Raw genomic sequence first — 25,999 nt, 5'->3', positions numbered from 1 at the left:
GACACTGCTCTGTCAAAACAGTCGGGATGCTGAGGCAGGGATGAAGTAGGGGAGATGCTTACTAAGCCCATAGTAGCCTGGGAATGTGAGCAGAGGGAATGCAAACAGTTTCCCAGTTGCACAATTTTACTGTCTTGATACAATTATTCTAGTGCTCCGGTCATTATAGTCTGTGTCTCGATTTGACAATTGAATTGTTTGTAACTTAGCCTTCAATGGTGCCAGTTTATTCCACTTGTGCTTAGTGCATTCACTCTAGACATACTGATTCAGTTAGCACAGTTCTTCACTGTATTATCTGGAATGTCCTCTGGGTACATATCCAACTCTTCCTGACACTGTTGTCAGAAGCAGTGGATCCTAAGGGAGTTTGCAAGGCTACTTACTGGTTCAGTAAATGCATTTCTGATTGCCTAAATCTGGTTTACATTATAGCTCCAACTGGTTTTCCAGTTAACATTTTTGGGAAGAATTTCCCCAGTGTGGACAGGCATTTATCACCAATAAATTTTAAAATAGGATTTCAGTGTACCATCCTAATGTTGATATTTTAAATCTTAATTAAAAATTTGATCAACGTTGGTCCTGTGTATCAGATCTCACCTGGATAAATCCAGTGAAGTAAGTTCTCTCATTTTAATATTTTAACATTTTTATTGGTGCTACAAAGTGTCAAAAGAAGTTGAGTTTCTTGAACCCTGGTGAGGAATCCCCCCCCCTGCTTTTTTTTAGGGTGTCCACATTTGGGAGCTCCTTGTCTAATTCACTTCAAATGTGATAGAAAATTTCTAGCGAGGCTCTAAGCCTAACCCATCAGTCTTGAGGTTCTTACTCTTTCTGTTGTGGATTCCTTAATTGTAAAATTGATACTGGCACTTCAGAGAGAGACACTGACGTTTAGGGGACAGAAGTAGGAGAAGAAAAGAGACTGGAAGGGAGGAAGTAGAAAATACAATGTATAAGGAGAGAGCAAGAGATGTAAGTGGGGGATAGAGGAAAGGAAAGGAGGAGACAGACCCTGAAGACCACCACTTAGTCTATGTCCATGTGGCCCTGCAGTTTGGAGGGAATGAATTGCAGCGCATATGGATTAAATTAATGCTAACTAAGTACCTTTTAATTTGTGCCTGCAGCGTAACACATAGGGGAGTTACAGCACAGCATGCAAGCATACTGTAGCTTGAACTGTGAGGCCATATAGACAAGCCCTTGCGACAAGATACATCATGATTTGCAATAGGAAAAACAATGAAAAATAGAATGACACTAGGAAGGGAAAGGTCTAACAAATAAGGAAGAGAGGTAAGTAAGGGTGGCTGAATACTATTCAGTGAAATTAGTTGAAGGATTTGGGGAAAAAAAAAACACCTTCCTCTGTAGCTCATCAGATATTATTTGGTAGATATATTATTGGACCAATAAATGTGAAAGTTTTCAAGCTTATTCAACAGTATTTTTCCTGCTTTTCCACAGCCTTGAGAGCAAGTTACATTACCAAAAAAATTGAGGTTGATTGACTATATGTAAGAGTTAAGTATAGCACACAGTAAATTATACTCAACTATTTGATTCCTTTAAATTACAGGGGTGAGGTTTCTGGAGGGTGTGGCTTTAAAGAGGTGAGGTGGTAGAGGAATCCTAACTAGGAACTTTTATTCTTGGGCTAGTAGGTGTTACATAATGTGTTTTCAAGCCTTGCTTTTGGGTATGTTTTCTTTTTAATGCATTTGCCCATCTCCCCCCATGCATCCCTGTTATCTTTGATAAACACAAGTATGTGTTTATCAGTGCCTCCTAGTTTCTTCTGGTTTAAACTGCATCACCAAGAGAATTTCTGGAGGGTATTATGGTTCTAGGTTTCCTTAATCTTTGTATGCATTTTTCTGCGCTTTTTTCCCACTCTGCTGCTCTTCCCCTCACAAAATAATATTTAAGTGACCTGCCTATGATTGTAAGTTTTAATTAGAAGCTTGTAGGGATGAGAGAGAGAGTTTGGTAATGCACCTCTCATTCTGTTGCCAGGCAAGTCCGAAGGAGTGTGGATTAGAAGCAGGGTAATGAGATGACCTTAGCAACAACACTAGAGAAGTATTACCTCTTTTTGTTAGGGGAATCGTGTTACTAAGTACATTTAAAAAGGGCCAAGTGCAGTCCTGGCATAAAAGTGCATGCAATTCCCTTGCAAATGTGGGGACACTCCGCTCTAGATGGTTGGTCAATAGGTTTTGGCAATTGGGATTGGGGGTGTCACCTCCCTGGGGCACTGGTTCCTCAGTGATTGGTCCTGGTATATACCGGAAGTAGAGAGGCTCAGGGAGCTCACTTAGGCTTTGTATACATTAGAGGAACTCTGTGTGAAGAGCTGCTTAGTCCTTCCTAGCATGCTTGTATAATACTTGTGTGTCCATACATAAGTGATCCAGATGGTTTACAGTGCCTAGCAAATATTGGTGAGAGTAGATTTGCTTTCAGCAAGGCTAAATACTGGGTCAGTCTGTATCATTTTAGGGCTAGTGTGGACAGTACGGAAACATTTTAGATGGCCTTCCTGCTACTGTCCCAAAGTGGACTCTCATCTCCCAGAATCCATAGTGTTGAGACCTGTTGGATAGCTACCTACTAAGAAGGCATCAGCTGAAGCAGTTCAGGGAAGCACGAATGTGTATGTGGGGCAAAACTGCAGTGGTTCAGTATGGCTAATGTGAAGGCAGTGAATGGTTTCTGCTTAAACTTATGGCCCTGCAATTCTGCTAGGAAAGGGTTAAATTACTAGTGTAGATGCTACCTTAGTATAACACCTTTGAGTAGGGTACAGGAAATCTACCTACCCCTCTCCCAAGTGCTAGAGTCACTGCAGCCTTAGAGTAAGGAGAACATACTGACTGATGTGGGGGTTTTGTTTTATACTGTGGATATAGAGGAATTGGGATTGTAGGGAAGGGTGATCACTTCCCAGATTGTCCTGGAGGTAGATTTTTCTTTGGCATATTTCTCTACGTGGCTGACAGCTTCATATGGGGGGCTGAGGCAAAAAGCCAGAGTTTGACCCCTAATGATTAAAGGCCCTTGTCCTCATTGACGACTAAATTACTTGGCAAGTTTAAAGCCTTTAAAATGTGATTCCATCTGAAAAGTGACTAAAAATGGCATTGTGGAGTTTCATGCTCAATTTGCGATTTTCAAACCGCCAATCTTGCAAACATAACCCAGGATCTGTGAGTTAAACTGAGTTCTTCCCATTTTGCACATCATTACTATTAATAAAGGTTTGGCAGTCCAAATTAGGCCTCTGGCACCTGTTCAATGTCTCTGTCTACAGTGGCACAGGTATAACTGATTGGGATTTTAGTAAACAGTTTTGTTACATTGGATTTCCCTTACTCCTTGTGGATCTTAGCTGTACTGGTTCAGCAAGTGCTGATATGACCAAAATGCTGTAAAAACTTGGGTACTAATTTAAACTAAATAGATGGGGTATCTGAATACACTCAAGGAGAGAAGTTCTGTTGAGAATGAACATGCTATCTTGATATAGTTACTTCAGGCCAAGAGACATCTGATTTGTCGGAGTAAGGAAAGTGGATGCAACATTTTAAGAGGAAGATTCATTATGTACCGTTCTATGACTCCTCTTCTCATTCCATAGCAGCTTTACAGGTGCAGTACAAGTGTTACCATTCGTTCCTGTCCATGGCTCATTCGCCCATTAAGTCCAGCCTGATCATGTCCCTGCATGCGGTGTCCCACCATCTAGGTGGTAGTTAGCCTCTAGGTCAGACTGACCTCTGTTGTGTTTGCATTATTTTCTTTGGCATCCTGTCATCTGTTTGTCTTCTACACTCTTCCCCACCATTGTAATATTTTCTATTGCAGTCAATCCAGTACCATGATTTCTCATCTGCTCTCCTCCTAACTTTATTTATCTTAAAATCATTCCACTTTACACCTGCCATCTTCTGAAGAATTTTCATCTCACCTGTCTCCAGCCTTCTGATAATAGTTTCATTTAATACTCTATGGTCCAGAAGCAGCTGCAATACCGGTAATACGCTGGTTTGATGAATTATCACTTTGGTACCAAACATACTGTTGTTATCAGTTCATGATTTCAACAACTTCTGTGCAGCACTTGTAGCTAAAGTATATCTCTGTTTAACCTCTTCCTTGATGGAACCATCAGCACTCATCAAGCTTCCTAGGTACATGTGTGATTTTTACTTGTTCTGCAACTTCACCGCAGCTGCATTTCAATGCTTTATGTATTGTCCCTTTTCCAAAATTAAAACCCTTTCATCTTACCATTTATTGTAACTCTAAATTGACTACACCAATTTTCCAAAGTAGCAAAGAGTATATTCACTAATTCAAACATCTTTGCCAGTTGTATGATGTCATCTCAATAAGTAAAGCGCTTAACTCTAGATTAGAGTACCATACCCTCCAACTTGTTTACCATTCTTGACATCCAATTTAAGAACATAGACTCCTAGATATTAAAGTCAGAAGGGACCATTATGATCATTTAGTCTGACCTCCTGCACAATGCAGGCCACAGAATCTTACCCACCCACTCCTGCAATAAACCTCTCACCTATGTCTGAGCTATTGAAGTCCTCAAATCATGGTTTAAAGACTTCAAGGTGCAGAGAATCCTCCAGCAATCCCCATGCTACAGAGGAAGGCGAAAAAACCCTAGGGCCTCTTCCAATCTGCCCTGGAGGAAAATTCCTTCCCAACCCCAAATATGGCGATCAGCTGAACCCTGAGCATGTGGGCAAGATTCACCAGCCAGATACCCAGGAAAGAATTCTCTGTAGTAACTCAGATCCCACCCCATCTAACATCCCATCACAGGCTATTGGGCCTATTTACCATAAATAGTTAAAGATCAATTAATTGCCAGAATCATGTTATCCCATCATACCATCTCCTCCATAAACTTATCGAGTTTAATCTTGAAGCCAGATAGGTCTTTTGCCCCCACTGCTTCCCTTGGAAGGCTATTCCAGAACTTCACTCCTCTGATGGTTAGAAACCTTCATCTAATTTCAAGTCTAAACTTCCCGATGGCCAGTTTATATCCATTTGTTCTTGTGTCCACATTAGTACTGAGCTTAAATAATTCCTCTCCCTCTCTGCTCTCTATAAATATATCAGAGGGATAAATAGCAATCATCTCCCCTCAACCTTCTTTTGGTTAAGCTAAGCAAGCCAAGCTCTTTGAGTCTCCTTTCATAAGACAGGTTTTCCATTCCTTGGATCATCCTAGTAGCTCTTTTCTATACCTGTTTCAGTTTGAATTCATCCTTCTTAAACATGGGAGACCAGAACTGCACACAGTATTCCAGATGAGGTCTCACCAGTGCCTTGTATAACGGTACTAACTCTTCCTTATCTCTACTGGAAATACCTCGCCTGATGCATCCCAAATCTGCATTAGCTTTTTTCACGGCCATGTCACATTGGCCGCTCATAGTCATCCTGTGGTTAACCAATACTCCAAGGTCCTTCTCCTCCGTTACTTCTAATTGATGCATCCCCAGCTTATAACTAAAATTCTTGTTGTTAATCCCTAAATGCACGACCTTACATTTCTCACTATAAAATTTCATCCTATTACTATTACTCCAGTTTACAAGGTCATCCAGATGCTCCTGTATGATATCCCAGTCCGTCTCTAAATTGGCAATACCTCCCAGCTTTGTATCATCCGCAAACTATTAGCCCACTCCCACTTTTTGTGCCGAAGTCAGTAATAAAATGATTGGTCCCCAAATCGATCCCTGAGGAACTCCACTGGTAACCTCCCTCCAGTCTGACAGTTCACCTTTCAGTATGACCCGCTGTAGTCTTCCTTTTAACCAATTCCTTATCCACCTTTCAATTTTCATATTGATCCCCATCTTTTCCAATTAAACTAATAATTCCCCGTGTGGCACCGTATCAAATGCCTTGCTGAAATCTAGGTAAATTAGATCCACTGCATTTCCTTTGTCTAAAATATCTGTTACTTTCTCAAAGAAGGAGACCAGGTTGGTTTGGCACGATCTACCTTTTGTAAAACCATGTTGTATTTTGTCCCATTTACCTTTGACCTCAATGTCCTTAACTACTTTCTCCTTCAAAATTTTTTCCAAGACCCTGCATACTATAGATGTCAAACTAACAGGCCTGTAGTTACCCGGATTACTGTTTTTCCTTTCTTAAAAATAGGAACTATGATGAAAAGCGATGGGGATTCCATGCCTCCTTGTCTTACACTAAACTTTGACTTGAAAAAGTTGCTTAATTTTCCACCAAATCTTATGGCACAGCAGGAGTCTCAGTACATAATTTTCTTTTACAATTGCAGTTACCCTATCTGGAACTCCATTTGATTTTACTACTTTTCTTAATGCTTTCATCCAAATCAAATCAAATGCCTTCTTCAAGTTGATTGGGGAAAAAAAGCAAACATCTCTAATCCCCATTCTCACTTCTTTTTTTCCTGTGAACTCTGAGTGTGAATATCTTGATCAGTGTAACTTTGGCCTGGTTTGAAATCTCATTGTTGTGTGCCTACTAGTTTCTCTAAAATTGGACTTGTTCTGTTGAAAATTACTTTCATTATTATTTTTCCCTGATTAAAGGCAATAGTTGTACCAATCCTGAAGAAAGGATATCCTGCTGATGCAAATAATATAGAGGTCTAAGTTTATTATCAGTACCGGGAAAAATCATGATGCAAGTAATTGTCAACAGATTATGACTCAATGGATTTTTTTTTTTTTAAATAAAACTTCAGAACCATTCCTTTTCTGTCTGAGAAAACGGCATAGCAAATATCAACTCAGAAGGAATTTAATTAAGATTTGAATGACCCATGTAAATTGTTTTTATCTCTAATGCTACCGTGACACTGTAAAGCACTGCCGTTCGTACACCTACTAGTTATTCTAACCACCATTTTAGATGGGATGGGGTCAGTAATACACAAACTCCACACTTTAGCTTCCTCTGTGCTGCCCCTCCATCCATCCAGCTGTGCCACCATAGGTTCTTCTGGACTTAAACTTTGGTAGTGGGAGTCCCAGTCCAGCGGGATTGGGACTCTTGGACTTTCTTGTAGTGAGCCATGAGAGATTTGCCTTCAGAGAGGAGCTACAAGCTGTACTTCTCAGGCAACTTTACCTGTGAATCTAAAATCTCTTTGCCTTCTTCCACCATGTCCTAGAGAAAGGATGGTCCAGTGGGTAGGGTGCTAGCCTATGATTCAGAGACCTGGATTCAGTGCCTGGTTCTGCCAAAGACTTTGTGTGATTGTGGGCAAATTTCTTAGGCCTTGCCTACACTAGAAAGGGTTTGTGGGTATAGCTTTGCTAATAAATGCTCCTAGTGGAGATACAACTTATACTGCCAAAAGAGTTCTCTTGCTGGTATAGCTTGAAACAGCTTCCCGAATGAAATAAGCTCTACAGCAAAATGACTCTTTTGGAAGTATAGTTGCATCTACATTAGGGCTTTTGCAGGCGTAGAGATGCTGGTTAGGTGCACTGTTATTGTTTCTACCCTTCCCCTCTTCTCTGCCAGTTGGCATAACTATATGCCAGCAAAATTTTTCATTGTAGACTAGGCCTTAGTCTCCCCATCTGTAAAATAGGGAATTGCTATTATCTCCATCTTACAGGGTTGATATGAGGATAAGTATTTATTAAAGATAATGAGATGCTCAGATGGTGTCATAATGGAGTAGCCATATAAATACCTAAGATATTGGCAATACGGCGGAGTTACACCTTTTTCCTGAGAAGTGGAGCTTGTAGTTGTACAATGGAGGTATGGTCTCCAAGGGACATGCTGGCCGCCCTTCACGCAGCTCGCATTGGCTTGGAACAGCAAACTGCGGCCAGTGGGAGCTGCGATCGGCTGAACCTGCGGACGCAGCAGGTAAACAAACTAGTCCGGCCCACCAGGGGCTTTCCCTGAACAAGCAGTGGACTGGCTTGGAGAACCACTGCTATAGGAGGTAATCCATACTCTCTGTACCAAACTTTAGCTGGTCTGCAAGTGGCTGTGGATGAGGTTTGCAGAGGAGTGTTACATATGTCTAGGAGGCATAAAAGGGAGCTGCCGGGGACAGGAACCTATTAAAGAGAAGGGGATGTATAGAGGCGACAGGGAGAGGGAATTCATGTTGAACTCTCAGTACTTGAATGTGTTAAATTGTAGCATGGATAAGACTCTTTCCCATCCAAATTGTAATTCCTCCTCTTCCGAACGCATGCACTAAATGTACAAAGTTCTGCAGCAGGGAAGCCCTGCTGTGCAATGCTTATGCTTGCTTGAGTAACCTTCATAACTTCTGTCAGAGCCGGACTGAATGTCTGTTGGAAGTCAAAGGGAATTTATTTTACAGATGAGCTTCCTGAGTGTCCCTGGATATTGTGTCGTTCAGATGGTAAAATGTGAACTGAGGTTGATGGGGGATGGGGGGGGGGGGGGGGAAATGCAAATGTTGCCTTACCTGGTGATTTCCTTAACTCTTAAAGATTGCATTGACAGGAAATGCACTTTTACAGCATTAACAGAGTTTGTGTGAATCATAGTTGATGGTAGTCACGTTTGAGAACTAGGAGCATTTGGGTAATGTAGACCTGTGGCTGGTGGTTTTACAGTCTTATATTGTTCCCATAATAGAATATTAAATTATATTTTAACTCTACAAAAAGCCCTCTTACAATGTGCATCTCAAGAAATATCTGATAGAAATACAGTAATGTTGCTGATCACCTCCCCTACATATTGAAGGCTTGAGCCTAAACTGTTGGTGTTGCTGGCTGGTGACAACTAAAAGACATGATCGTCATAAACGGGTTGATATTTTGACAATAACTCTGATCTCTGAAAAGTAACCAGTTAAAAGTGTCAGTGTCTGCCAGGTTTCTTCACCTTAAAAACTTCATTTAATGTATTTCAATGACCGCTTCTTGCATTTCTCTGAAACCTTCACTTTTATTAATTATTCACTCATCTAAAACAGCTGGAGTGTACATGTGAACTTCCTGTGCCACATTTCCAGCCAGCAAGAAAGCCAAGCTCACATCGGTTTCCAATAAACTGAAGTTCATTTATAATTAATCTGGACATGTCACTTATTTGGCATCTCTATTCCTAGTGATTATTGAACACATTACAAGTCTATATATCATCAGCTTGCACTGTACAGTACAAAAATAGGGGAAGGGTATGACGTTGCACTCTATATGATTTTATAAAAAATATGCTAATGAGTGTGAGTATAGTGTAACTGGAATATGCTTCATGCAAAAGGTCTCTTGTAAGGTATCATTACAAAGCTTATAATCTACTGAGTGTGGTCATCCTATTTGTATAAATGTATCACTCTTGTATCTGAAACTAGAAATATGAAATATAACTCTGAGGTCCTATTGTAGTTATGCAAAGTGTGGGCCATTAGTGGTGGTTTGGAATCTTAATGGCTCCCATTAACCAGGACAATTACCTGTAGATGGCTCTGTTTTACTTGTAAGTCTTCCTGTGTACCTGTGGGCTGCGTAATGAAGTCTTACAGTGACATGTGATCATGTCACCTGAATTGGAATCCATCTTTAACCTGGTGCTGTTCCATTGAGAAGGTGGGGTGGGAACCCAGAGGGATAAAGGTTCCCGCCTTATGCAAAAGATATATAAGTGGGTGGAACAGAACAAAGGGGGCAGCCATCATGAGAAATCTCTTAGCTACCACCTGAGCTGGAACAAGGGGCTGTACCAGGGGAAAGGATTGTGCCCAGACTAGGAAGGTGCCCAGTCTGTGAAAGAAACTTATTGAAACATCTCTGAGGGTGAGATTTTATCTATATTCAGTTTTATTACTGTACTAGACTTAGACTTGCGTGTTTTATTTTATTTCGCTTGGTAACTTACTTTGTTCTGTCTGTTATTACTTGGAACCACTTAAATCCTACTTTCTGTATTTAATAAAATCACTTTTTTTACTTATTCATTAACCCAGAGTATGTATTAATACCTGGGGGGGCAAACAGCTGTGCATATCTCTCTATCAGTGTTACAGAGGGCGGACAATTTATGTTTACCCTGTGTAACCTTTATACAGGGTAAAACGGATTTATTTGGGGTTTGGACCCCATGGGAAGTTGGGCATCTGAGTGTTAAAGACAGGAACACTTCTTAAGTTGCTTTCAGTTAAGTCTTCAGCTTTGGGGCACATGGTTCAGACCCTGGGTCTGTGCTGGAGAAGAATGGCGTGTCTGGCTCCACAAGACAGGGTGCTGCAGTCCCAAGCTGGCAGAGAAAGCAGGGGCAGTAGTAGTCTTGGCACATCAGTTGGCAGCCTCAAGGGGGTTTCTGTGATCCAATCCATCACAAAGGGATGGTCCCTGTCCCAAGGAATTTATTGTATAAGAAGTGTTTGAATACTGCTGTGCTGTGTGTTAACAGATTTTAGAAGGATTGTCTTAAGACACTTCACTTAGCTGAGAAACTGGTAACTAAAAGCACATTCAGTATAACTCAATTCCATGAAACAATTTCCTTCTGTTACTAAAAAAGTTTTGACAAATCTGATTATATTTAACCTTTTTTATTGTGTGGGGTGGTTGTTTTTTGTGTGTTGTGGTGTGTGTGTGTGTTTTTGTTTTTGTTTTTGTTTGTGTTTTTAACTCTGTGCATTTGACTTTGGTTTAATTTTATTATCCAAGTAATCAGCTTCACTTTGGTTGTAGTCAGTTTCACTTTTGGCCCATACGGTGGCCCAAGTTTGCTGTGTTTTGGGCTTCCAGTTGTGCAAGGAAATGTTAAAATGTTTTAACTGAAATTTTTCTCTATGTAATGACTCTTTTAATCTCCAATATAATTTGTTGTTCACATATAAAAATCACCAACTAAATTTATTTGAGCCTAACTTATTTGGCTGTTCCTTTAAAAAACAGTTTCTTATCCAAATCTTCAAACATGTGCTTTTTCATAAGCACGCCACATTCAAAGGGCATTGTCAGATGTTATTCTGCCTAAGTCTAATCACTGTTGTTTTATACTGTTTTTAGAAGCTTGAAAATCAGCTAATATTTCCTTTCCAACTCTTGCCTTATCTGTCTAGCAAATATTTGAGTATATTTTATGGATGGCTTACTGCCTTTCAAAATGGTGACCAGGTAAATGGTGAAAAGTATAAAGAGCTGCAAATTAAAAAAAAAAAAAAAAAAAAAAAAAAAAGGATTTAAGCCCATATTGCTCTGTTGATTGCCACTATCAACCAGCCTGTGACAGGTATTCACCACAGAAATACATTTTTTTTTTTTTAAAACCCTTTACAAATCTTTAATTTAAGAGTAGGTTGAGAGGGCATGCTGATGCATCTGTATTAAAATCTTGATACTTAACACCCTGTCCTGTAGCCAGCCCAATTTATGGGAGGTTCTTTTGGTCCCTGCAGGTTGATGGTGTCTGTATATGCTGAAAGAATGTTTGTTTGTTTGTTTGTTTTTCTTGTTTTCAAAAAGAAAGTATTTAATCTTTTAGACTTAACCTACTGTCTTTTCTGCTTTTCATAAATGATAACCAAATGTCCAGGTGTTATCTCTTGATGTGAAGAATTTTCTTGGTAACTATTAGCATATCCAAACCAATGGGGGTGGAAGGGTGGATCGGGGTGTGTGGTAAACCAATCTGCATCCTAACAAAGCCTGTGTGAATGTTGACAGTATTAAATACCTTACTTCTCTCTTCCATTGGCTTACATTTAGTTCAGTCTGTCACACAGGCTTCCTTTCCTTTTTTTTATAGGAGGGGATGACCGCCGGGTCCTGCTTTGGCATATGGAACAAGCCATCCACTCCAGAGTCAAACCAGTGCAGCTGAAAGGGGAGCATCATTCTAACATCTTCTGCCTAGCTTTCAACAGTGGTAACACAAAAGTGTTCTCTGGAGGTAAGGAAGGAAAAGAAACCTGATTTAAGGAGACTGGATTATAAACTCTTTAGAATAAAAACAATAAGCCAGGTCCTATCCCACACAAAGACTCATTGGCCTCCACAGAACTGCTCTAAATTGGCCCCCGAGGAGCCCCCTGAAATGGGAAAAATTTCTGGATGTTGCTGAGGTGGCATAGTCTGCTCTGTGCCATTGCTCCTGACCCTCCCCCAACCTGGCATATGAAGCCTAGCACTCTGAGGCTTCTGGAAGATATCACTGGATCCAGATCAGCCTTTGGAGATTGAAGAAGTGGATAGGTGGCTAAAAGCCACCTTTGCCCTTCCTTGAGCTCTGGCTCAGCTAAGGAGCAGGCCATCCAACAGAATAGTCTGACAGTTCCACAAGTATGCATGGAATACAGTGCTTTGACTATAGGTTGCCAGTTCAAATTTAGAACAGGTTGGTAGTGATCAAATGCTGTTACCATCTGATGGCTGTTAAGTGGTCTCTGAAATGAGCTTGGGATCTCATTCCATCTTCCAGTGGGCAGATGTCTACATTGAAAAACCAACAGCACACTTGGCACTGATTGGCCCACTTGCTGATAGTCTTACTTCACTTTGGTAGTAAACTGGCTGTTAAAACTGAAAACTGTCATTCTTAAAATTCAGCATTGAGGTATTGGGACAGAAGCTGTGTGGCAGAAATATGTACTTGCTCTGGAGAAATATATAGAGGACTGCAGTCTCTAAAATTTTTGGTCTGACACCTTTCATCAGTACTAGATTCTCCCCCCTGCCCCCCCCCCTTTTTTTTTTAAATATTGAAACTTTTTTCAGAGAAGGGGAGGGGAATAAACATGTTTTATTGAATGGATATTTATATATGTATCAATCCATGCCGAGCATTCCTTCTACAGTCTAATGAGACCAGTGAAGAAGGGAAAGAAATGTGTATCCTTTATCTGCCCACCCTATGGTGTAGTTAAGTTTGTTTCTTTTTTAGCACATTTTTGAAGCTCTTGATTTCCTTCTCCCACTGAGTTTTTGAACTTTATAGTCAGCGCTGTAAACTAAGTCTCTTACTTTCTCTATTTTATTTCCCTTTATAAAAGGGGGCTAAATATACTTTATAAAGTGGTCTGACATCCTTGAAAGGTATGATAGAAGTGCAAGTGTAAAGGTTTTTTCCTGCGCAGTATAATATTGCAATTTGAAGTAAGTTGAAGTTCAACCACAGAAAATCAGATTATTTATTTTTGCAAATTGAAAAACTAAAATATGGAAACTTGATTAAGCTGAGTGGAACTGTTAGTTCATACTCACAATGAAAGAAGAGCTCCTTCTTATCATGAAAATGTTTGACAGTGTGTTTATGGATTGAGGCAGGTTGCCCAAAACAAGTATATATTTTTAACTTCTGTCCAAAAGATCTCAAAGCATTTTGTGTGTATGTATACAGGTAGAGTTTATTATATCAAGCTACTTCTAGAGCGGAGGGCAGCAGCTGGGTGGACAGTGCTCTGCACAAGAAACTTTGGAAAGGAAACTTTGGCCAAAGACACCAGGCAAACCCTGCTCCTATGAAGAATGCTCTGGAGCCTTTAATGTCCAATGAACACAAAGAACATGAATGGTTTTAAAATACTCATAGTAAACTGCATTGAACTCAGCTTCATACTTTGGGTGGATGAAAAGCTGAACTGAACTTGTGGTTCCATGGAGTCCCACTAATAGAAATCTGGGGCTTAGACTACCAAACCACCTTCTGTATATGCTTTATTCCATCCCCATAAGTATAATTGAAAAGAATAGTGGGCATTTTCTGGTCTTTCATTGTCCTAACCAGTATTCTCAAAAGGGGAGATTTTCTAAATGAAGTGGAAGAGTTTTTTACACACACACACACACACACACACACACACACACACACACACACACACACACACACACACACACACACACACACACTTGTTACCAAATTATTCTCCACAAATTGTATGCATTTTCTTTAAATATCACAGTAGAACCAAGTTATTGTGAACCCTACTTACACCCTACTGAATGGTGGTGACGCTTTTAACAGCAAGCAACTACTAGGGTGCCACGTGTAACCCAGTCAACTTGTGGTCCTGGCCACATCCCCATCTTTTCCTCCCACCATAGAGACAGAACCAGAGATAGAGGCAAGTCATGGCCACTTTGTATTCTTCCCCCCCCCCACCCCCCCCCCCCCCCCCCCGGCCACTTCTTTCTGCTTCCCCACTCTGCTCCCGCAGCTTATGGTGGGAGGGGAAAGCAGGTTCCTTAATAGGTAGGAGATTGAAGTCAGCATCATGTAATGGCTTCCTCCCCAGTTCATCTGAGTATATTGGGTGGCGTTCGAAGTCCTTGGAAAAACTAGGCCAGATTCTTCATTGGTGTAATTTCATATAAATCAATGTGGCTTTATTGGATCTAAACTAGGCACTTTGTGTAAATGGCTTGATTAAGGGACCATGGAAAAGAGCCACTACGCAGTAATCTAAGGGCATGTCTACACGTACAATGCTGCACCACCTCTGCAAATGGCAGAAGCTGTGTTGGTAGGAGATGCTCTCCTGCCAACATAGCGCTGTGCACACAAACGCTTATGTTGGTGTAACTTATGATGCTCAGACGGGTGGTTTATTGGCACCCCCGAGCAACACAAATTATGCCGGCATAAGCTGAAGTGTAGACATAGCCTAATGCTGGCACAGTAATGGTTGCTCTGTGTCCTCATTTGCCAGGAGCCTTTAAAGAGTTTTTGTGGACATATGAAAACACTTCTTGCTTCCACTTAGCTACATGTAAACTTATTTCTCATGTTTATTCCATGGAACAAACAGATTTAAACATGTGCAAGATAAACGAAAATTTGGAGTTCTCTTTACATTTAAAATGCATATCAATAAATGGATTCTTGTTCCTTCTGAACCCATGTTCATTCTCCTGAACATCACATGAGCTTCACTGCTTGACAGCTGGCATCATATTTACGGGATGGATAGATGCACTTAGGCTAAGGATGAAGTCCTTTGGTTTTTATTTTATCCTTTCTTCATTCTACTGCAAATGAATGGTAACTGCATGCATAATGCTGTGTTGAATCTTTTGTAAACAGAAGATGCTAAACCTGTATTTGCTAGTGTTTAGTACAGAGAATGCAGGAGGGGGAACAACCTTCAATACTAGAGATTGGAGGTGCATGGAGGGACCAGGATATTTTTTATGGACGCAGTTCCTTTAGCCTGCATTCATGTGGACCATTTGACTTGCATTTAAGGAACATGATCAAGGGAGGCTATCTGATTTTTAATATGAAAATAATTGTGGTCACAGTAGTGTGTGCACACCTGCGTAACAGTGATTGTAGCCCAATATGCTGTCACTGCAGCAGCACTGAGCACTGTTGTACTAACATGCAGAGTGCACTGGGCTCACAACTCAAATGCTAAAACTGTGATAGCATCTAGTTTGCCCTTCCTCTGCTGTAACTGTTTAAGCAGTTACATCTTTCCTTGTGAATTGCAGTGGGTGTAGGTGTCTCTGTAGGAGACCTGAAACTTCTTGTCACCTTCTCCACTCATGCACACACTAAAATTTTGGCTGAGACTGGTCCGAGTATTATCAGCAACACTCCTTAATTAACTGAAGCGTCTGAGCAATGTGAGGCATGCCTAAGCCTTAAATAAGACTTATTTAAGTCTTCTACAGCACTCTTCGCTCCTGTAAGGCCTTGGTGCTTTAGACAACAACCAGAAATTGACCCAGAGCTTCTGTGTAGATGAGCAGAGTGCTGACCATTGGGCAACCAGGCTGGTCATTGCTCCAGAATGCTTTCGTTTTCAAAATGGAAATTGCAAAAACTTTTATTTATTTATTTTTAACTATAAAGTTTTAATGACCAGTACGTGATTTTAAGTGTTTATATTTCTCTTTATAGGCAATGATGAGCAAGTTATACTCCATGATGTTGAAAGGTAAATGCATAGTTTGTTTCCACTGCTGTTTCAGCTTCATAACCTTAGTCATTGGAGGCATCCAAACTGATCTTCTAGAAGAAAAGTAAAGAACATTTTAGCCCAAAATGTATGGTCTTAAAATCGGGTGACCTTTTGGTTTCATGTTATTTTGGGGGTGGGATAGGTACTCTCATGAAGACAGTAGTATGTGCAAATGGGGAATTACAGAGTAGAAGGGCCACATTTTTAAAGGTATCGAGGCTGTGGTGGGATTTTCAAAAGCACCTACGCACCTAATTCCCACTGAAGTCCAGGGGAATTAAGTGCCTAAATACCTCTTAAAAATCTGGCTCCAAGGGCCCATTTTCCCAAAGCCTTGCAGTTTTGGTACAAAGTGAGTGTGAACTCCTACAGGTGTAAATAACTACACAAGGTGCAAGGCAGTGGTCATTCGCATTTGTAGGATTTTATACCCACTTGATACCAGAAGTAGAAGGCTGTGGGGAATTGTGCCCTAGAAGTCATAGTGAGATAACATGGGTAGAAAGGTTATCCAAAATATATTTAACATCATACTGTTACCCTGTCTAAATATCAGAGTTGAACAATCAGGATAGTGTATGTTTCTTCTGAGCTGGATTTGATTTCTGGGATACAACCTTTGTAGGGTAATGTTTTGGTCTGTACGTGTTGTTTAACTTCCACAAACTGTTAAGTAATGTAATGTGCACTGATGAAAAATGAATACGAAGTCAGAAAAGGCAGGAACGGATGTAAGAATAGCGAGAAATATAAAACCTTAAATCTCTGCGTTGCCTGAGTCCTGGTTAGCATAATTTGGAAGGATCGCTGTTGCTAAACTTGTTAAGAAGTCTTTTGGGGACTTTTATTCAGCATAATATATGTTTCACCTGAGTGTCTGACCTGACATTTGACTGAAGAGAAAATATAACATCTGTATGTCTTGCTCTTCACACTTGTTCTTAGTAAGAACAAATCCTCTCCATTTCGCTTGTGTTCTCTGGCTTACACCTGGGAATGTAAAACAAAACAAAAACCTTATACAGTTTTGTTTTATATCCCTCCACATCCCTAGTTTTGACAAGCAGTTTTTGTCACTGGCATCTTTTACAGAAAATGATTGTTCACCATATATCTTGCTTGAGTGTTTTAAGTACAGTCCTTCCTTTGATTTTGTTTTGGCATGTGCTTTTGTTACATACTGGATTTTCAGATATATTATGTCCAATTGCAGCACAGTTCTCCCATTCCTCTAATACTGCAATATTTGTTTGCACCATCTTCTGTGGGGAACCCAGTCAGTGTGATATTTTGAATTCTGATTTTTAATTTTCTAAAATTTCATTCTGTTTTAACATTTTATGTTTTAATGATGGCTCTATGTAAACTAGCTCCATCAAATTCTTTTTTTCATATGCTCAAGTGGGACTTCCTGCTACTGCTTTTCTGGCCTTTATATTATCAGAACTGCTTTCCAAGTTAGTCACCTCCGAGATAGTTACTCGATCTCTCTCCTAGATCAGCAGCTTTAGCATGGGCACTGCTAAAACTTGCATTAATTTCAGACAGGATTTCCTTGAATGCTTTCTGTACCCTGGAGTTTTTGCTAGTCATACTATGCATCTAGGTTGTTCCCCAAGAAATACAAATCCAGGAGCCTCACACTGGCTGTTCTAGCCTTTAAGTAGTCATGCTGGCCTGTCTTTTCTTGGCATTCTTCCTTTCTTGCTCCTTTTCAAAGTGACCTACAAAGATGGGAGGAGAGTGGAAACTGGGCTTGAACCCTTGTTTTGCTGCTGTATGTTGGATAAAGAGTACATGTGAGGAAAAGGGATTGGGGGTTTTGGGGGGTGGTCTTAGCTTGTTTTCCACATTAGAAATTCAGGTGTGGTCTATCCTGGAAGACACTGACTAGAGAACTAGTGAAATGACATCCGAAGAGGAAAGCTAAGTAGCTGAGACTTCTTAAAACTGTTGTTCTTTTAACAGTTAACTCCAATGATTGACAAACCTCTAGGTGAAAGAAAGCTTGTATTAAAGAATCAACACTCTCCACCTCCTTGTCCCTTTTTAATTAAGAAATGAAAGCTAGCTATCTTTCGGGCCCCAGGAAGTCCCCTCTCAAACACAGGAAACCAGAGCTGACATTCATAATATTTCCAGGGTAAAAAAACAAGCAAGCAAACAAAAACTTTAACTAAAACCAGAACCCTTTGAGACCACCTTTTTTACTCCCTAAAGAAATGCAAATAAAATAAAAAGCACAATTTCAGCAAGTTTACTTCTTTAAAACAGGTATGACCCCCAAAATTCCAAAAAGTATATTAACTCATATCAGACAAATGTATTTTCCCTTAATATTATTGTCAAAGTTGCTGGCTCCACCCTGGCATGAAGTTCTTGCAATTGTATAAGCTTCAGTGCTATTAGTAGCACAGAATGTGTTGGGCCAGACTCATTCCTGGTGTTAAATATATATATGAATTTACCCTGTTACTTTAAAATATTATTTCTCATGTTCCCTTCCTTAAAAAGTCACAGCTGAGTAACTGTTTATTTTATATTAATTCTGTTTACAATTACTAGTATATTAGTAGTCTTTTAAAGGTTACAAGTTGAAAAGAAAGAGGAACTGACTTAGCTCACTTATTGCAAAACTTATCTAATGCAACCGCACTTTGGACGCTTTTTGTGATAGATGTCTAGTTAGCAAATATTATTTTAATTCCATAACAAGAACTTCATATCTAGTCTGAGCAGTGTTGATCTTGTCATTCAGTACTGTCAGGTGACAAAACTATGGCTCTCAATTGCCTCCTGAAACAATGTACACCAAAAGGAGGGGAAATAATACATGTTTGTCTTGCAGCAGTGAGACCTTGGATGTGTTTGCACATGAAGATGCAGTGTATGGCCTTTCAGTGAGCCCAGTGAATGATAACGTCTTTGCCAGTTCATCCGACGATGGCCGGGTTCTCATTTGGGATATCCGAGAGTCTCCCCATGGAGGTGAGCGCTGTAGGCAGAAAAGAGTATTTAATGTAGAGAAAGCTCTTGAATGCAGACAAGCTGCCTTTTTTGGGGGTGGGGAAGGAGTATGGTGCATGATTCATGTGGGTGGTGATTTGCTATCTTGTACTAATGTTGGATTGTGGTAATAGCTAGGGTTGCCACCCGTTTGGTTTTCAGCTGGACAGTCCAGGTTTTAGCTTGTGTGTCTGTATGGGTGCTGTTTTTAAATCTGTGGAAAATGTTGCAATCCTAAGCAGAGAGAAGGGGCAGTGCAGCAGCTGCAGCTGCCTCAGGGGCCTGGCTGCTTGTGTGGCTTGCAGCAGTGCGTGGCCCTGTGCAGCCCACAGGTGCTGGGTAAGGTGACCTTAGCTGTGCTGGTGAAGACCCTGACTGCGACAGGGCCAGGGCCTTGGGGGAAGAGGTGGAGAAGGGGCAGGGTCTCAGGGTCTGGTTACCAGCCATTAGAAAGGTGGTAACCCTAGTAAGAGCACAGGATTGCCAGCCTACACGGCTTCAAATATCAGACTCCAAAGATCATATTTAGTTTTACTGCATTCAGGGAGACTGTCCCATCTCCTAACAGCTGGTGCATGTGAGCTCTCCTTTTTCTTTCCCCTCTCCGTTTGTCCCTTTTTGAAGATACATAGAAAAAGAAGTGTCTTCTAAAAATCAATTTGCTCTAGTCTGAAATTAAAATGCCGTAATCATAATCATATGGTTATTGTATGGTGTCATTCTAGAGCAGAGTTAAGGTTGTTTAGGTGCCCTAACTGTGCATTTCCATATTTTTTAAATTTCATCTTAAATCTGAATTTCCTGGGATTATAAAGATCATTTTGGAGATAATTACAATATCCTGTAGTATATCACTGTAAATGACTGGTACGTATTCTCCCCCTTAACTCCATTTTAAAATAGTTTGTCTGGAAATTTAATTCAGAACATTGTGCATGTCACTGCAGTAATTATTTCCTTTCTCTCTCCTCCTTGACTTTACATCAGTTTCATCTTATTGCCCTCTAATATAACATTTTATTTGACATAAAGCTGCTGTTTGGAACCACAGTAGTTTGGTTCCTCACTGAATTAGCTCATCTGCTAGGAGTCCTGACCCTGCCCACTAACATGTCAGTGCTGCCCACTTCTGGGGTTAGTGCAGCTGTCTGTGACTAGCAGGGTTGCAGGCACTACCCCTCTGGCCTGCATTTTCAGGCCCTAGAATGAACTGAGTCCTTGAACTAGACATGAAAGCCCATTAGAAGTACTTATAATAAATCCAGTTTCTGTATGCAACGTGAACTAAAAATTTACCTTTGAGGTTACTGAATCATTAATTTGGCTCATGTAAAATTTTCTGCTTCTGTATTTACACTTTATTCTATGTGATGAGGACGAGAGTTTACTTTGTGTTCAGGTTCTTTCGTGATCTATGAAATTAATGTGACAGAAGGCAAAGACATTTATTAGTTGCCTGGAGAAATTTGTTCTTTTCTGCATATGGAAACTAAGTGCCTTAATGTAGTACTTTTTTTAACAGGGTTTCTTTCTTTCTTTCTTTTTTTTTTTTTAAATTCTTTGCAAAACAATAAAAATAAACCATGCTCTAATTAAAATAAACCCACAACTTTTCTGAACCCCACTGTTTGTGTGTTACAACAAAAATTCTCAGGTAGCTATGATGTCCAGTGGTGGTACATTCTGTAGTACAGAAAGAGAACCTGGAACTGGCCAGCATCCTTCTTGGAAGCTTGTCTGTCTCTATTCAAACACAAATATAAAATAGTCTGTGACGTGTATGCTGAGTGCTCTATCTATACAGCTTGGTTCGTGGTGAAATCTAACATTTCGTTCCAGGCTTGGTTCAGTTTTCAAGCTGCTTTTGTATGTTGTCCAAGGGAGGGGAAAAAGTGAAGTTTGATTAAAATATTTCTACTGCATTTTGGGTTTTGCAAAACGAGGGTTGTCAAGCAATTAAAAAAATTAATCTCGATTGATCATGCTGTTAAATAGTAACAGAATACCATTTTTTTGGATGTTTTCAATTACAACACGGAATACAAAATATACAGTGCTCACTTTATATTTTTATTACAAATATTTGCATTGTAAAAAACAAAAGAAATAGTATTTTTTTCAATTCACCAATACAAGTACTGTAGTACAGTCTCTTTATCATGAAAATTGAACTTACAAATGTAGAATTATGTACAAAAAAATAACTGCATTCAAAAATAAAACAGTGCTTTAGAGCCTACAAGCCCACACAGTCCTACTTCAGCCAATAGCTCAGACAAACAAGTTTGGGTACAATTTGCAGGAGATAATGCTGCCTGCTTCTTGTTTACAAGGTCACGTGAAAGTGAGAACAGGTTCGTATGACGCTGTTGAAGCCAGCATCGCAAGATATTTACGTGCCAGATGCTCTAGAGATTCACATGTCCCTTCATGCTTCAACCACCATTCCAGAGGACATGCGTCCATGCTGATAATGGGTTTGCTTGATAACTATCCAAAGAAAAATGGACTGACAAGTGTTCATTTTCATCATCTGAGTCAGATGCCACCAGCAGAAAGTAAATGAGGTTTTAGTTTTTTGTTTTTTTCCTTTCTTTTCCCTTTTTGGTGGTTTTGGGTTCTGTAGTTTCCACATTTAAGTGTTGCTCTTTTAAGACTTCTGAAAGCATGCTCCACACCTTGTCCCTCTCAGATTTTGGACAGCACTTCAGATTCTTAAACCCCGGGTTGAGTGCTGTAGCTGTTTTTAAAAATCTCACATTGCTACCTTCTTTGCATTTTGTCAAATCTGCAGTAAAAGTTTTCTTTAAATGAACATGTGCTGGGTCATCATCTGAGACTGCTATAACACGAAATATATGGCAGAATGTGGGTAAAACAGAACAGGAGACATAGAATTCTCCCCTCAGTCACAAATTTAATTAGCGCATTATTTTTTTTTTTAATGAGCATCATCAGCATGGAAGTATGTCCTCTGGAATGGTGGCCAAAGAATAAAGGGGCATACGAATGTTTAGCATATCTGGAACATAAATACAAAGGAAGCAGCCAACAATATCTTCCGTAAATGTAAACAAACTTGTTTGTCTCAGCGATTGGCTGAACAAGAAGTAGGACTGAGTGGACTTTGTGTTGTTTTTGAGTGCAGTTATGTAACAAAAAAAATCTACATTTGTAAGTTACACTTTCACAATAAAGAGATTGCACTACAGTATTTGTATGAGGTGAATTGAAAAATACTATTTTGTTTTTACAGTGAAAATATTTGTAATAAAAAATAATATTAAGTGACCACTTTTCTACTTTGTATTGTGTTGTAATAGAAATCAATATATTTGAAAATGTAGAAAAACATCCAAAAATATTTAATAAATTTCAATTGGTATTGTATTATTTAACAATGTGATTAAAACTGTGATTAATATTTTTAATCATGATTAATATTTTTTAGTTAATCGCATGAGGTAACTCCGATTAATTGACAGCCCTATGCAAAACTTTTTTTTATTTTTTTTAAATCCTCAGTTTTTGAGCTAAACTACTCGATAGTGTAAGTACACAATTTAGGTTTATTAAAATACACCATACTGAGTGAACACCTAACTAAACAGGTAGGTCTCTGAATAGGTTTTTTTTCTTAAACCAATCAAACAAAAAGCAACAACAAAACCCACCCTCCTTTAATGTCTCTTTCTGAGCAGTTAGATTGTAAAGCCTTGGGAAAACTACCTGTTGCTGACAACGGGTGTTAGCAACAGGTAGAGCTGAGCACAGTTTAACTGCAAGTGTGCAAAGGACGAAACTGTATTTAGCATCATATGGCTAATCTCAGGTTTAACTAAGGCTTCTGAAATCATTTGTACTTGCAATTCCAGATTTGTGACTGCTTCAGCTGTACCTGTTACTGACACTCAGGGTATGTCTACGCTACGAAATTAGGTCGAATTTCTAGAAGTCGGTTTTGTAGAAAGCGGTTTTATACAGTCAGTTGTGTGTGTCCCCACACAAGTGCTCTAAGTGCATGTAGTCGGCGGAGTGTGTCCACAGTATCGAGGCAACCGTCGACTTCCGGAGCGTTGCACTGTGGGTGGCTATCCCACAGTTCCCGCTATCTCTGCCGCCCATTTGAATTCTGCATAGAAATCCCAGTGCCTGATGGGGCTAAAACATTGTCGCGGGTGGTTCTGGGTACATATTGTCAGGCCCCCGTTCCCTCCCTCCCTCCCTCCCTCTGTGAAAGCAAGGGCAGACAATCATTTTGCGCCTTTTTTCTTGAGTTACCTGTGCAGGCACCATAGCACAGCAAGCATGGAGCCCGCTCAGCTAACCACCAGCATATGTCTCCTGGGTGCTGGCAGACGTGGTACTGCATTGCTACACAGCAGCAGTTAATTGCCTTTTGGCAGCAGACAGTGCAGTATGACTGGTAGCCGTCATCGATGTAGTCCCGGGTGCTCTTTTAACCGGGCGCCTGGGCAAACATGGGAGTGACTCAGCCAGGTCATTTCTCTTGTTTTGTCTCGTGGCGATTCAGTCATACCGGCAGTGCGCTGTCTTTTAACCTCCAGCCAGCAGAAGATGATGGCTAGCGGTCGTACTGCACCGTCTTCTGCCAAGCACCCAGGAGATGATGATGGCTAGCGGTCGTACTGCACAGTCTGCTGCCAGCAAGACGTATAAAGATAGATGAAGTGGCTCAAAACAAGAAATAGACCAGATTTGTTTTGTATTCATTTTCTCCTCCCTCCCTCCTTCCTCTGTGAAATCAATGGCATGCTAAACGCAGTTTTGAGTTCTATCCTTGAGGGGGCCATTCAGTTTCTCGCAAAGCCACCCCCTTTGTTGATTTTAATTCCCTGTAAGCCAACCCTGTAAGGCATGTCGTCAGTCGTCCCTCCCTCCGTCAGGGCAACAGCAGACAGTCGTTCCGTGCCTTTTTTTCTGTGCAGACGCCATACCACGGCAACCATGGAGCCTGCTCAGATCACTTTGGCAATTAGGAGCACATTAAACACCACACGCATTATCCAGCAGTATATGCAGCACCAGAACCTGGCAAAGCGATACCGGGCAAGTAGGCGATGTCAGCGTGGTGACGTGAGTGATGAGGACATGGACACAGACTTCTCTCAAAGCATGGGCCCTGGCAATGTGGGCATCATGGTGCTAATGGGGCAGGTTCATGCAGTGGAATGCCGATTCTGGGCTCGGGAAACAAGCACAGACTGGTGGGACCGCATAGTGTTGCAGGTCTGGGACGATTCCCGGTGCTTGCGAAACTTTCACATGCGTAAGGGCACTTTCAGGGAACTTTGTGACTTGCTTTCCCCTGCCCTGAGGCGGAAGAATACCAAGATGAGAGCAGCCCTCACAGTTGAGAAGCGAGTGGCAATAGCCCTGTGGAAGCTTGCAACGCCAGACAGCTACCGGTCAGTCGGGAAGCAATTTGGAGTGGGCAAATCTACTGTGGGGGCTGCTGTGACGCAAGTAGCCAACGCAATCAAAGATCTGCTGATATCAAGGGTAGTGACCCTGGGAAATGTGCAGGTCATAGTGGATGGCTTTGCTGCAATGGGATTCCCTAACTGTGGTGGGGCCATAGACGGAACTCATATCCCTATCTTGGCACCGGAGCACCAAGCCGGCGAGTACATAAACCGCAAGGGGTACTTTTCAATAGTGCTGCAAGCACTAGTGGATCACAAGGGATGTTTCACCAACATCAACATGGGATGGCCGGGAAAGGTACATGACGCTCGCATCTTCAGGAACTCTGGTCTGTTTCAAAAGCTGCAAGAAGGGACTTTATTCCTAGACCAGAAAATAACCGTTGGGGACATTGAAATGCCTATATGTATCCTTGGGGACCCAGCCTACCCCTTAATGCCATGGCTCATGAAGCCATACACAAGCAGCCTGGACAGTAGTCAGGAGCTGTTCAACTATAGGCTGAGCAAGTGCAGAATGGTGGTAGAATGTGCCTTTGGAAGTTTAAAAGCGCGCTGGCACAGTTTACCGACTCGGTTAGACCTCAGCGAAACCAATATTCCCACTGTTATTACTGCTTGCTGTGCGCTCCACAATATCTGTGAGATTAAGGGGGAGACGTTTATGGCAGGGTGGGAGGTTGAGGCAAATCGCCTGGCTGCTGGTTTCGCACAGCCAGACACCAGGGCGGTTAGAAGAGCACAGGAGGGCGCGGTGCGCATCAGAGAAGCTTTGAAAACCAGTTTCATGAGTGGCCAGGCTACGGTGTGAAAGTTCTGTTTGTTTCTCCTTGATGGAACACCCCCCCCACCCCCACCCCCCCGGTTCAGTCTGCTTTCCTGTAAGCTAAGCACCCTACCCTCCCCCCTTCGATCACTGCTTGCAGAGGCAATAAAGTTATTGTTGCTTCACATTCATGCATTCTTTATTTACTCATCACACAAATAGGGGGATAACTGCCAAGGTAGCCCAGGTGGGGTGGTGGAGGAGGGAAGCACCAGGTGGGGTGGTGGAGGAGGGAGGGACAAGGCCACACAGCACTTTAAAACTTATTGAATGCCAGCCTTCTGTTGCTTGGGCAATCTTCTGGGGTGGAGTGGCCGGGTGGCCGGAGGCCCCCGCACCGCATTCTGGGGCGTCTGGGTGAGGAGGCTATGGAACTTGGGGAGGAGGGCGGTTGGTTACACAGGAGCTGTAGCGGCGGTCTGTGCTCCTGCTGCCTTTCCTGCAGCTCAACCATATGCTGGAGCATATTGGTTTGATCCTCCAGCAGCCTCAGCATTGAATCCTGCCTCCTCTCATCATGCTGCTGCCACCTTTCAGCTTCAGCCCTCTCTTCAGCCCGCCACCTCTCCTCCCGGTCTTATTGTGCCTTCCTGCACTCTGCATTCGTCTGTGCTATGTCAGTGTGGGAGGACAGCATGAGCTCAGAGAACATTTCATCACAAGTGCATTTTTTTCGCCTTCTAATCTTCACTAGCCTCTGGGAAGGAGAAGATCCTGTGATCATTGAAACACATGCAGCTGGTGGAGAAAAAAAAAGAGGCA

At 41.2% G+C, this 25,999-nt stretch overlaps 1 protein-coding gene across 2 annotated transcripts in view; it reads left to right on the top strand.

Moving 5' to 3' along the window:
• The window catches only part of DCAF5 (DDB1 and CUL4 associated factor 5), a 104,485-nt gene that overhangs the window by 5,110 nt on the left and 73,376 nt on the right, over window positions 1-25,999 (top strand). For both annotated transcript variants that reach the window (XM_037900294.2, XM_037900295.2), the window contains exons 2-4: window positions 11,803-11,946; window positions 15,898-15,934; window positions 18,807-18,946. In XM_037900294.2, coding sequence (XP_037756222.1) covers window positions 11,803-11,946; window positions 15,898-15,934; window positions 18,807-18,946 — 321 coding nt within the window. The remainder of the gene's footprint in view (window positions 1-11,802; window positions 11,947-15,897; window positions 15,935-18,806; window positions 18,947-25,999) is intronic.

This window comes from Chelonia mydas, chromosome 6 (assembly GCF_015237465.2).
Source record: "Chelonia mydas isolate rCheMyd1 chromosome 6, rCheMyd1.pri.v2, whole genome shotgun sequence".
Classification (NCBI taxonomy): Eukaryota; Metazoa; Chordata; order Testudines; family Cheloniidae; genus Chelonia; species Chelonia mydas.
The sequence above is the reverse complement of the archived record's forward strand: the minus strand, read 5'-3'. Positions and strand labels throughout refer to the sequence as shown.